The following is a 13,420-nucleotide window of genomic DNA, read 5'->3' on the forward strand; positions in this document are numbered from 1 at the left end:
CACACAAGTACTACATAACAGCAAATGAGAACAGAAGCTAGGAAGTTAATGTTTTCCTAAAGTCCTGATGGTGCCCCCCCTGGCAGGCTATATTGGTAGTTCTTGGCCTTTCGGCTGAAGTTCTTCTGATAAATGTTCTTCTGACTCGGATGTACATCCGGGGCACCTCGGAAAAAATCAACAAAATCTTAAAAAAACATGACTTGACCACCTGTTACAGACCACATAGAAAATTGGCATCCCTTATCTGCTCCATTAAAGACCAACCACTTCCCCTAGACCTACCTGGTGTATACCAGGTCCCTTGCAGCTGTAAACTGTCCTACTTTGGCCAAACAGCAAATATCAGAATCTCAGAACACAAGGATTACATCCGATTTTACAAGTACAGCCACTCTGGGCTTGCAGACCACGCTCTGGATACTCACCACAGAATAAGACGGAAGAAAGCCACAGTAATACACAGCAGCGAGTTCAAATATGAAAGACTGTTCATGGAATCAGCCTCAGCGCTTAGGAACATGCCAAACCTCAACAAATTTGGATGCATCAGACTGCCCCAAATTTGGGAAACATTTATCAAAAGAACTTCACCCCAAACGCCAAGAACTACCAATATAGCCCGCCAGGGGGCACCATCAGGACTTTAGGAAAATGTTAACTTCCTAGCTTCTGTTCTCATTTGCTGTTATGTAGTACATGTGTGCACTTGTCTTTGTATTAATTTCCCAAGAAGATGGCGATGTGACGTTTGCCGAAATATCGGAAAGTATATATTAAAGTTTATTTAATTTATATTTCTAGTGAACGCTGTCAATTCCTTAATTATTAGTTATCATGTATAACCAGCGTATAAGCCTCTCAACAAGAAAAACATCAAGGAAAAGGTTATTGACCTTTTCGCTCGAAACAAAACAAGAACATATTTTAAAATAAATAACTTTTATTATTAAAAGACCAGAAGATAAATGATAAAATATACAAAGAGCCAACAAGTTTCACTGGCCACTGTCTAGCATTTTCAAGGCTGAACTGGTGTGAAAACAAATGCATTGAGTTACATTTCAAACATACGCTTTAGAAACTGTTAGGCCGTTACATTTTGTTCCTTCTGTTTTATCATTTATCTTCTGGTCTTTTAATAATAAAAGTTATTTATTTTAATACATCAGACCAAATATGTACAATTTAAGAACATATTTTATTTTTAAGTAATTTTGAATTATACCAAACTTGTATAATTAATTTTTTTTTAAACTTTTTACATAATTTTGATATTTTATCCAAACACGTATACACTGTACTTGCAGTGCGTGTATATATATTTCGAAAGTTGCAGCACCCCCATGATTTCAAGCCACTAGCTGCCACTGTTCATTTGCAAAGAACTGTACATTCCCATTTAAACCAATATTATTAATTTGCAGATTAAATAATAATGGTCCTAAAACAAATCTCTAAAGGTCATCGCTTGTGAATGTCCTTTCTGGGGAAAAACGAATAGTTTGTTTTTACATATATAACCACAATTAAAAGATCAGTGTGCAAGAAAAAATAGCACTTTGAGAATTAGTAATAAAATTTTTAGTTGGACTAGTAATCTACATCCTTTCGGGATGCACTAATAGTAGTACTTCTTCACGAAATTTAATATTGTATTCTTTAATATATTATTTATTTTATTTATTATTATTTTATTTTCAGAAACTCTATGCTGTCTGTGATCTTGCTCTTGGCCTTTTAATTTCAAAAACTACCAATTTTGTATTAAAAGATTTCCCTGTTGAACCAACTCTTCCTGCTAAACTGTTTACTGAATTAGATAAAGTGAGTTTTATATAGATTGTTTTATTTTGTATAGGCTGTGTTATTTTAGCATATCCATATTTATAATATACAATATCATATGCTAATAATGTGTTTTTGCTGGCATTTCTAATATGCATCATATGAAAATTGAATCTCTAAATTTACTGCTAGCTTATCTTTAAATAAACTGCTAATGAAGTATGCAGTTTATTTAAAGTAAATTTATTATATTAATTTATTATATTTATAATAATTTATAATATTTATTATATTTTATAAAAACTAAATTTATTATACTCTAACCAAGTGGAAAATAAACTTTCAACAGTTTATTTAAAGATAATTCCATTACAGTGTGAACAAAACTTCAATCATTAGATGCTAACTGAATTAAATACTTGTCAATATATTTCACCAGTCAAATTTTTCTGCATGTTCAGAGAACATCTACAAACAATTAAATACTAGAAAAAACATTAAGCATAGAAAAAGTTAGCAGATAGGTTAAGTTTTCACTTGTCTTCTAAACCATTGTATTTACAATCACAAGCTGAGAATCATAATTATAGGTCTTGTGTTTCAGTGGTTGAAATTGTAATAGAGAACACCGTGTATAAGCTTTCATTTTGCTTTCTTTATTATGCATTTTTGGAGTTATAATCTCGGGTGAAGGTTCTGTGCATCATGTGATTAGATCGCTGGAGTATATACCTTAATCAGTTTTAATAATAGCAAACTGTGAGAAGACATATAAGTACAAAATTAATAATGGAAAAACTCGCATAAAAAGATTATTTAATAGTATAATTTTCGCCTGTGTGTCACAGGCATCTTCTTTACATTTTAAGCTCAAATTAAACAATAACTGACAATTCCAAAAAGCACCATCTAAGTAGCTAGTGTAAGATAACTAAAAAGGTCAATAAATATCCTAACAAAAAAAAAAATAATATATATACAATAAAAAGTTAGGAAAGATTAGCTGAATTATAAAGTACTATCTCCCATAAAGGGGATAGATGTAAACCATCAGATCTGTTTAAGTTAGGTGAGTGAAGTAAAGTTTCATGTTTCTTTATGAAGCCATTCCATGAGGAACCGACTTTTGTGAAGGACTCTTGTCTTTTTCCAATGAACTCTATGTCTAGTGATGATGGAATGTTCTGTAAGTCCAAACTGTTCAGGTTCAAGGTATTGAATATAAGACTGGTGTTCTTCTGGCCGAATAGAGGCAGATCTTCCTGTTTGTCTGAAATAAGATAATCCACAAGAGCAAGGAATCTGGTAAACACCTGGATAATTAAGATGTGGAAGCTTGTCCTTAGGAGAAGTGAGAAAGGTGGAGATTTTTCTGAATGGTCGAAAGGCAACAAAAAATATTCAGCGGTTTTAAAACTTTTGCTGTACGTTCACTAATGCCTTGTACATAAGGGATAGGAATGCGCATTATTTCTTCTGTATTTGAAGAGGAAGACAAACTACTCATATCATACTCCTTTCTATCTAATGGATATAAGAATTCCTTCATCAAAAGAGCTATAAGTAGTTTTTATGAGTAGCTATGAGGCAGGTTCTGCCCCCCCCCTACACACACACCGGTGCATACAGCACCCAATCCCCCCCCCCCCCCCCCCCAAGTTTCGGACTGGTAGGCCGGTTCTCCTTGAATTCTGATGACTCGAAAGGGGGTTTCCGGCACCTGGGGTGCCCATCTCCCAGGTGCCAGAATTTGGTACCGTTACGTTGATAACGTTTTTGCTGTTTGGCCACACACTGAAGATGAACTTTCCATCTTTCTATAATGGATAAATAACCTTCACCCATGCATCCAATTCACTATGAAAAAAGAAAACTCTGATACTTTACCATTTTTAGACATCCTCCTTACTAGAACGTCTTCTGGTACCTTATCTACAAGCATCTTTCGAAAACCCACATTTACTGGCAGATACATTCACAAAAAGTCTGTGCACCACATGTCTCAAAAATTTGGCATTCTTAAATTCTAATTCATAGAGCACAAAGTTTGCTCTTCCCCAATAATCTTACAACAAGAACTTTCCATCATTAAAAAGTTAATGGAATCAAATGATTACAACTCCAATTAAATCCAACAGATACTTGATTCTTATGTTCCAACTCCTACAGTTTCTCCAACAGTCCACAGAGTTCCTATTCCATACATTCCAGGAATCTCAGAACCTATAGGTTGAATTCTAAAAAAGTGTCAATTGATTCCAACATATATTCCTATCAACAAAATTTCTTCTTTATTACTTTCTTCTAAACTGCCTTCTCTATCTTTGGCTGGCATTTACCAAATACCTTGCGAATGCGATGGCTCTTATTTTGGACAAACTGGCCATTCTTTGGAAAAAAGTATAAAAGAACATCAATATTATTTTGATTATAACAAACCTCTGAACGCTTATTCAAAGATAGTTGTGAAACTATCTTACACTGACTGGATTTAAATAGAAATGACTGTATGTCTCTCTCAAAGATCTGGGAGACTTTTATCTTATGTAAAAAACCATTTATCTTAATAGATTAAATTTGTTATTTCTATTATTTCCTAGCACGTGGTAATTGTATTTTAATAGGTGATCCACCGAACGTTTAGTCTGTATTCCATTCCTATTACTGTTACAGGCACTGAAGATGTACTATTAATTTTAGTAAGAAATATCTGTCCTTTTACTAATTAAAGCTATCACTGTGGTTTTTACGTGTTTTCTTTATTATTTGTCCTACTTTGGCCAAACAGGCAGGACAGCAAATGTCCAGATTTCTGAACATGAAGACTACATCCGGTTTCACCAGTACAGCCACTCTGGTCTTGCAGACCATGCTCTAGATACCCACCACAGAATACGTTGGAAGAAAGCCACGTTAATACACCACAACAAGTTTAAGTATGAAAGATTATTCATAGCATTAGCCTCAGCTCTAAAAAAAACTTTCTAAACCTCAACAAATTTGGGTGCATGAGACTCCCCCAAATTTGCGAAGCTTGCATCATGAGAACAGCAGCGCAACAGCCAAGAAAACCAAATATAGTCTGCTAGGGGACACCGTTAGGACTCTAGGAACAACAGTAGTTTCTCTCTTCTGCCCCATTTGCTTTTTGTAATGCCTGCATGCACGTATCATATTTGTATGTTACCATTGAAGATGGCAATGTGACATTGCTGAAATATAGGAAGTATTTATTAAAGTTTCTTTTAATTAATATTCCAATATACGTTGTGAATTCCTTAAATAATTTAATAGTCATGTGTTACCAACTTATAAGCCTTTCTACAAGAATTAATCCACTGTTGAAATTCCTGATGATTGGCATAGAGCTCTCATAGAACCCATCTGTGAAAAAAGGAATAAAGCTGAATGTGAGAAAATTGCAGAGGAATTTCTCTACTTAGTGTTCCAAGTAAGATTTCTGCAAGAATGCTTGAAATGAGTTGAGGAATATTGTGGAAGAGAAACTTGGAGAAGAACAAGCTGTGTTCAGGCAAAATAGAAGTTGTCAAGATCAGATTTTCACTTTAAGACAAATAGTTGAGAAATCATAGGTATATGATAAGTATCTGTACTTAAATTTTGTAGATCTGGAAAAGGCATGTGATAAGGTGTCCAGAGGAAAAACTTTTCAAAACATTACAATTATATGAGCTGAATGTAACATTATACAGAACAATACATAGGTTCTATATTTAAGTTGTCAGTCAGCAGTTAGAATTAAAGGAAATACAGGAAGATGGTTTGATGTAAAATCGGGGGTATGACAAGGATGAACATTATCTCCACTCTTATTCATCATCTATATAGATCACATTATGAAAGAAAGTGGCATTAGGCCTGATATTAGAATTGGTGATGTCAAACTGAACTCATTGTTTTATGCAGATGATGTTGTACTCCTAAACATTACAAGTCTCCAAGTTCTCTAACTAAACTGAATAACAACTGTAACAAATTTGGCATGAAAATCAGCAATAAAAAGACCAAAACTATGAAAATAGACATGAGCACAGAAAACTTTAGCTGCATTCTGAATGGAGATCCTATAGAACAAGTAAAATATTTCTGCTATTTAGATACAGTTTTTAGTAAAGGTTTCAGGTTAAATCTGGAAAGAGACAACATAATAAACAAAGCTGGGATGGTTGGTAGCCATCTGAACCAAACTAGCAGTAACAAGACAAACCAGTTTTAAGTTATGGATCTGAGGGTTGTGTTATAAAATAAGTACGTGATCAATGACTAGACTATAGATATGAGGATTCTGAGAAAAATTAAGGGACTGAACTGATGTCATCAGTGGCAGAATCTTGTTAAAAATGGAGATATTAGAAAGGAACTTGACATTGCTAGTATTCAAGAATCTGTCAGCCGAGCTTATCTAAAGTGGTATGTCCGCTTAAATAGAATGGGCTAGGAATGGTAAGCAAAATAGGTGTTTGTTGCCAAGGTGGCAGGAAAGAGATCTAAAGGAAGACCAAGGTCTAGGTGGATTGATTCGTTGAGATGTGCCTTAGAAACACAAGATGTTAAAATGACAATAAAATTTGGAGTGCTCATAAGTAATAGGTTGATTGGAGATTAATAATAATACAAACTAATGATGTAGTGCTGTCGTAGTAACCTGAACACCTCTTGGGGGTACATATCAGGAAATTGATGATGGAATTGAACCAAATTATCTAACTCTTAACTTACAGCATGCTATAGTACAGCATTTCCCAAATTTTTCGTATGACTGAACACTTAACAAATCCTGAAATTTTAACGGAACACCTTGGTTAGAGTTGAGTATCATAGGTCTCGTATTCAATGTAAAGCTAAGCACACACTATCTCCGAAGCAGGCTGTATCGCATTGCAAAAATGCGATAGCATACACTACAGATGGCACGTTCCAGGCCGGGCCGTAGCACATTGCATTGACCTTGCTTGTGACCGCACGTTTCCTAGAAAAGATACCTCTGTATTTCACTTGTGCTCAGAGGTGTCAACAACCGCGGTTGGCTGAGTCAAGGCCAGTGCACACTCACCTTAATAGCCCAATCCACATGCAAAATGAGGAGTTTTCGCACCTGATTTTCAAACATGTTTGAACTTATCGCAGCATTTAAAACCATTCCAGGCTCATATCAATTTCGATAATTTTTCACGGAACACTTATTCACTTTCCGCAGAACACAGTTTGGGAAACTCTGCTATAGTAGATGAACACTGGAGCAAAAACCACTATAACAAACTACAGAAAAGTCCTGGCATAAGTCCCATCAAAAGCTCCCTTTTTCATCCCATAGATTAACGATCTATGCTTTTTTCTCCTCACAGTTCCACCAGCTTATACCATTGATGCTTTTTATTATTCTCTCTGCTGATCATTATGCTTAGACAACATGCATTCTACTTTTCTTTCATTTTGCATTTTTGAAAATTTTGGAGACAACTACTGTGTTTGAATAAAAACTTTAGTTTAATATAACTAAAATCTGCATTCGACGTTTCGACCTTTATGTCAAGGTCATCTTCTGGAGCATAAAACCATACACAGGAAACAAGCTACACTACAATCAAACTGGTTTGTTAAAGATACTGACCAACTGCTACAACAATTGTTGGGCTGACCTCTGGTGAGAAAAAAAAAAAATTATATATCGACGCTAGAGTCCTATTATTAGTGTTATCTGTTGGTTGTAGAAATACATTGGGCGCAACACCAAGTATCTATCTATATACATATATTAACATCATGATTATACTTGTACATTCCGCCCAGATGGTATGGAATGGTTTCTAATACTAGCTGAAGATTGGCTAGAGTCCTGACTTATGCTGGATCTTATATATTAGGTAGGCTGAATGTGTGCCATCCAGATCCTTGGAATTTTCATGCCATCTTTGTTGTTGATATTTGGGTGGTTTATCAGGATTTCACAGGCTTCCTTAAATTTCCTTTCAAACCAGGTTTTTGTGTGGTGTAAAGAGTGGGTGCTTTTCCAGTTGATTTGGTGTAAGGTGTTGAGCGCGTGGTCTGAGAGGCCTGCTTCACCATAATGATCATATTTAATCTGTGTAATGTGTTCTTTCTTGCATATAGGGATTGTCCGTCCTGTTTCACCAATGTACGGTAAGTTACAGGTGCAGTGGATGCAATAGACTCCAGGATGAGTTAATGGGAGGAGAGGATCCTTAGAGGAGTTGAATATGGTTTTAAGTTTAGTGGGTGGTTTAAAGGTGGCATTGAGGTTATAATGTTGTAGGATTCTGTTGATTTTTTTTGATAACCCTTTAATGTATGGGATGGCTATCATTTTTGTTGTTGTTTTATGGAGTATTTTATTAATAGTATTTTTGTTATAGCCATTATTTATGAATGTGTTGCTGATGATTTTTAGTTCTTGTTTCAGGGCTTGCTGGTTAGAGCAGATTGTTGTAGCTCTGTTTTTAAGGGTGTTAATGACACCGTATTTTTGTGATGGGTGATGGTGGTGGTATGAATTAGCATGTATGTATTGGCCAATGTGTGTCGGTTTTCGGTAGACCCTGAAGGAAGACATGTGACTAGAAATTGGAGTGAATTTTGATTTTTGATTTTGATAGTAAATTGTATGCATTTGTGTTGTTTGTTCAGGTGGCTAAGGAATGTGTTTAGCGTTTGTCGCCCGTGCGGCCAGATCGCAAACACGTCGTCGACGTATCTAAGCCAGACTGTCGGTCTTAGCGTGGCGGAATCAAGAGCCTTTTGCTCAAAGGTTTCCATGTTGAAGTTAGCAATTGGGGGGGATAGTGGTGAGCCCATGGCTGTACCTTCTTTCTGTAGGTAAAATTTGTTTTGCCACACAAAGTAACCGGACTGTAGTACGTGGGCAAAGAGGGCCGTAATGTCGGGCAGGAATTTGTTCTGTGGTAGGAGAATTGTGTCATTGATGGGGACATTAGTGAAAAGAGCAGAAACGTCGAAACTGACTAATAAGTCATCTTTGTCGAGTGTTATGTTTTTAATTTTGTTTATAAAGTGTTGTGTGTTTTTTATGTAGGAGGGGGAATGACCTACCAACTCCTTGAGTGTTGCCGCTAATTTCTTGGCTAAGTGGTAATTGGGACTGTCTATTCCTTTCACGATTGGTCAAAGGGAGACATTTTGTTTGTGTTATTTTCAGGACCCCATATATTCTGGGGGGTAGGTGTAGTGGAGTTTCAGTTTTTTAACCGTGCCTGGTGGCCAAGAAGTGACGGACTTGAGTAGTTTCTCTGTTTTATCCTTTATCCTTTTTGTTGGGTTATAATTTACCAGCTTATATGTGTTGTTATCAGCTACTAGTTGATTCATTTGAAGTACGTGTGTTGACCTGTCAAGGACGACAGTGGCATTGCCTTTATCCGATTTCGTTATTATTATGTTTTGTTTGGCTTTTAATGACTTAATTGCTGTTAGTTCTGTTTTAGTGAGATTGTAATGTATGGTTTTCTTAGTGTTCAGGACATTACTAGTTTCTAGTCGTATTTTATCTGCTATATTGTAAGGTAGAGACCTGATGCCTCTTTCTATATGGTAGATAAAATCCAATTTGTTTACCTTTTTTGGTGCTATTGCATAGTTAAGTACTTTATTCAGTAGCGTAAGTTCGCTGTTGTTTAGGGTGTGGCTTGATAGGTTGATCACATGGTTCTTGCTTGCCGGTGGTTGGTCGCTCCTTGTCTCTTGTTCATTGTTGGTGTTTATTGGGGAGGAGGTCTTCTGATTGGCTGGATTCCTGTAATTGGCCGCGTATTTTTCCATTGTTTCAGACTGTGGAATTTGGTCTTGAGTTTTTCTTTATTCTTTTCCAGGGTATATTTTGCCGAATTGTCAGTAATTCTTTCAAGTATTTGTAGTATGTCTGGATTAATATAGTTCGATATTTCAGATTGCAATTTCAAAACCAGGTTTTGTGTTGTTGCTAGGTTTCGGTGGGCTGTTTGGATCTTTTCTCTGAGCATTTATTCAAACACAGTAGTTGTCTCCATAATTTTCAAAAATGCATTCGTATCACCGTGTAAGCTTAAAAGAAAGGATACCTTTCTTACTCATTCATTCTCCTTAAATCGGATATATTTAAAATAGTTTATAGATAATGTAGTCATCCTTATAAAAATAATTATCATGAACATAATTTCATATACAACTTTTTGGTTACTCTTAAGTTTTGGTATGATTGTATGCAAACAAGAATATTATTTATTTCATAGTTACATGATGATCATTCATTGATTTTAATAAATTATTGGGACTGCTATCATGTTATAGTAATTATTTCAGTTTAATATAAACATTGGGTGATTATTTTGGTTTATATTAAACTGAAGTTATTACTATAACACAGTAGTTGTCTCCATAATATTTTAAAATGAAGATTATTTCATGTATACAGCATTTATTCATAAGAAGCTGTTTCTACAATATTCTTTGGTTAGTGGAGAATGGGATTTATATGAGGTTATATACAGTCATACCCTGACTTACGCAAATCCGGAGTTGTGCGGTTTCTTATATGTATGTATTCCCGTCCCGCTTCACGCCTCACCACTAGTCTTTCAGGCACTGGCCGCATTCGCCAGTGTCGCACATGCTGTGAACAAGCACTGACGTGTTTCGCGCGGTCTCCATTCATACACGATTTTTATAGTCTACAAACCTTGCGATTGTGTAATGTTATGTTCTTGATAAAAATTTTATCACATAAAAAATAATAATGTCATCCAAAAGAAGCAAGTCTGATTCTTCTACTGCTAGCAAGAAAAGAAAAACATTGACTTTGGAAACAAAACTCAACATTATTAAGGATTTTGAAGGCGGAATGAAAATTTGTGAGCTAGCAAAGAAGTTCGATCTACAGGAATCCACAGTAAGAACAATCATAAAAGAAAAGTTTACAGATTTTGGAGGACATAGATTTTAGCGAGGAATGAATGAATATCTGCCCTTCAGCCAACTTGCTATGAGTTCAAATCCTACTATGGGCATGGATGCTTTTGCTTGATTGTTTTTAGGTGAAAGATTAATTTCATATTCTGGTGTGAGACCACCACCGTGCTTATTGGCATCTTGCAGCAGCTTGAAAATTCCATGTTTGGGGTCTAAAGTAGAATTTTTGAACTGTTTACAAAACAAAATGAAAATGCAAAAAATAAAATTAATAGAGTAAAAAATCCTTAACCCACCCATCATATGTGTATACTGTAGATTTACAAAAACCTTGCCTGGATAGGAGTGACATTAAAAATAATAATAATAAAAATAAAAAATTGCATTTAGTTTTACTATACTTTTCACAAAGCATACATTATAAAACTGCTTACTTTTATTTATTAATTGTGTTTATTATTTACTACAATTACTTTCTTCCAGACATATAGCAATATGAAAACTTACCTTCCTCCTGAATTGATTGTCACACCACCAAAGGTACGTTAGATCCTTACTATTCTCTCTTAAGTTGGACTTGATTTGGGTAGCATATTCTTCATTTAGATAATATAAAATGTTTTCTAAAACTTATTTACCTTGATATCATAAAGTTCTAGTGTTTCAACAGAGATATCAGGAGATCAGAACAGTTATCAATATTATGGCAAGCTTATTGTTAATATGACAGTTTAGTTTTGCAAAATATTTAGATATTAAATTGTGTAAGCTATTTCCATAGATAAACTGTGAACTAATGAAAGCAATAGTGATGATTGACTGCCTTTTACAGTTGACACTCCTACCCAGCCTATATGGTAGGGAAAGATCAATTTTTTTCTCTGCAGTTATAAAAAGTGTTATTAAAATCTTAAAAATATGGCTGAACTGGCAATATTTCAAATTACTCTTGTAGCATGAGTTACTTCTTCTCCTTCATTTACTTTCTGGCTACAGAAGTACTACATTGGTAATTTTATGTTATTATAAGGTTTTGCAATATGATGAAAGCATGTGTAGAAAAGGCATAATTTTCCTGCAGGCTTCTGAAATGCTGAGTTGTTCTTTCTTTTATAAAACGATATATCTTATGGAGTAAATGTGTGTTGAAGTTCAGTACTAATTTTTATGTGCCATACTATATATTTTGTTATGAACAGCTATGTTGCTTTTATCAGGAAGTGTATTTAATCACAGATTTTTAGAACTTACACTCCCCATTGTAATGTAAAATAGGTATTCTCTAAAATCACCTATAATTTACATAAAAAGATAAAATAGTTTGATTAATGATCCAGTAGATGTAAGTGGAATTGGTGTTGTGGAAAGCAGTCACCCAATCTCCTAATTTTTTTTTTCTGGTTATTTACTATATGCTAATCGCACTTGTTTTTTTTTTTTTTTTTTAATCGCACTTGTGGATCATTACTCTCCATCCCTTGCTTTCTCCTTTTGCTTTCTGGCATGTATCAGTGATCTACTGATATGCCTAAATGGTGCTGCAAGATCTCACTATGTCAAGTGGTATCTTTCTTGCATCCTTTATAAATGAGAATTTCAAGTGCCTAGTAATAAGCCTGTGCAACAAAAGTCCATCAGGACTACAGTGGTCTGTGTGTTTTATCTTTAAAATGAGGTGTAAATGGTAGAAATTATTTTTATTATTATTTGGGGGGGGCAGAATATTTATAACAATGCAGTGGTGATTTTGATGATAAACATGGACCTGTCCATATAAATCTGATATAGAATGTCATAATGTGATTGTCTTCTGGGTACAGATACATTCAAATAAAGTTGCAGTGAAGTTGCCTTTCACTGGTTGAAGAGAACAGGATCATACTTCATTGTTAGGTTCCACAGCAAATTAATTTGGTGCTCATCATCAAGCAGAATCTGATAGTGATTATTTTGTAGTGTAGTTTCCTTATCTCAGCCATAAGTTAATGTGTTGAAATAATTGACATTGCATGACAACAAATTATGAACCACACCCGATTGTGCAATGCCTCAATAGCATTTGTATTCTTCTCTGATGCTGTAATTAATTTGGTATACTGAGAACAGTAAAAAGTGCTTTAGTAGAGATAAATATGAAAACCATCAGTAACAAGACAAAGACAATGAAAATAGGCAGAAACACGGAAAATATCAATTGCATTGTGAATGGAGAACCTATAGAACAAGTAAAACATTTCAGCTATGTAGGCACAATTTTTAGTGAAGATTACCGGTATAAATATAAATATGGAAATAGACAGCAGAATCAACAAAGCTGGTATGGTAGGAAGTCAACTGAATAAATTTAAATGGAATAAGAGAAAAATTAGTCAAAACACTAAACTAGCTATATACAAGAGTGTTCAAACAAATTTTAATTATGGATCTGAGAGCTTTGAAATAAAACACTTGATCAAAGATAGGAGACCACAGGTATCAGAGTGCCCAGAGAGAGAGAGAGAGAGAGAGAGAGATCAGGGGAGTGAACAAATAGCATTAATGGCAGTATCATTAAAAATGAGGATATTAGCAAAGAACTTGGCATTGTTAGCATTCAGGAAGGTGTTCTTCTTCTTATGTGGCATCTTCGTACTGAAGGTTCGCAATTATGGATTTTCACATTCCTCTATTTTCTGCCATTCTTTTGATGTTG

At 34.9% G+C, this 13,420-nt stretch overlaps 1 protein-coding gene across 1 annotated transcript in view; it reads left to right on the top strand.

The window, feature by feature from the left end:
* Positions 1–13,420, top strand: part of LOC150106699 (sister chromatid cohesion protein PDS5 homolog A-like) — a 670,786-nt gene that overhangs the window by 522,906 nt on the left and 134,460 nt on the right. Inside the window, exons 27-28 of the mRNA XM_090393290.1 lie at positions 1,705–1,827; positions 11,212–11,268. Of these exons, the coding sequence (XP_090249416.1) occupies positions 1,705–1,827; positions 11,212–11,268 (180 nt within the window). The remainder of the gene's footprint in view (positions 1–1,704; positions 1,828–11,211; positions 11,269–13,420) is intronic.

Source organism: Typopeltis vanoorti, chromosome 5 (genome assembly GCF_054136105.1).
Source record: "Typopeltis vanoorti isolate ZY-2024b chromosome 5, IOZ_Tvanoo_1.0, whole genome shotgun sequence".
Taxonomy (NCBI): Eukaryota; Metazoa; Arthropoda; class Arachnida; order Uropygi; family Thelyphonidae; genus Typopeltis; species Typopeltis vanoorti.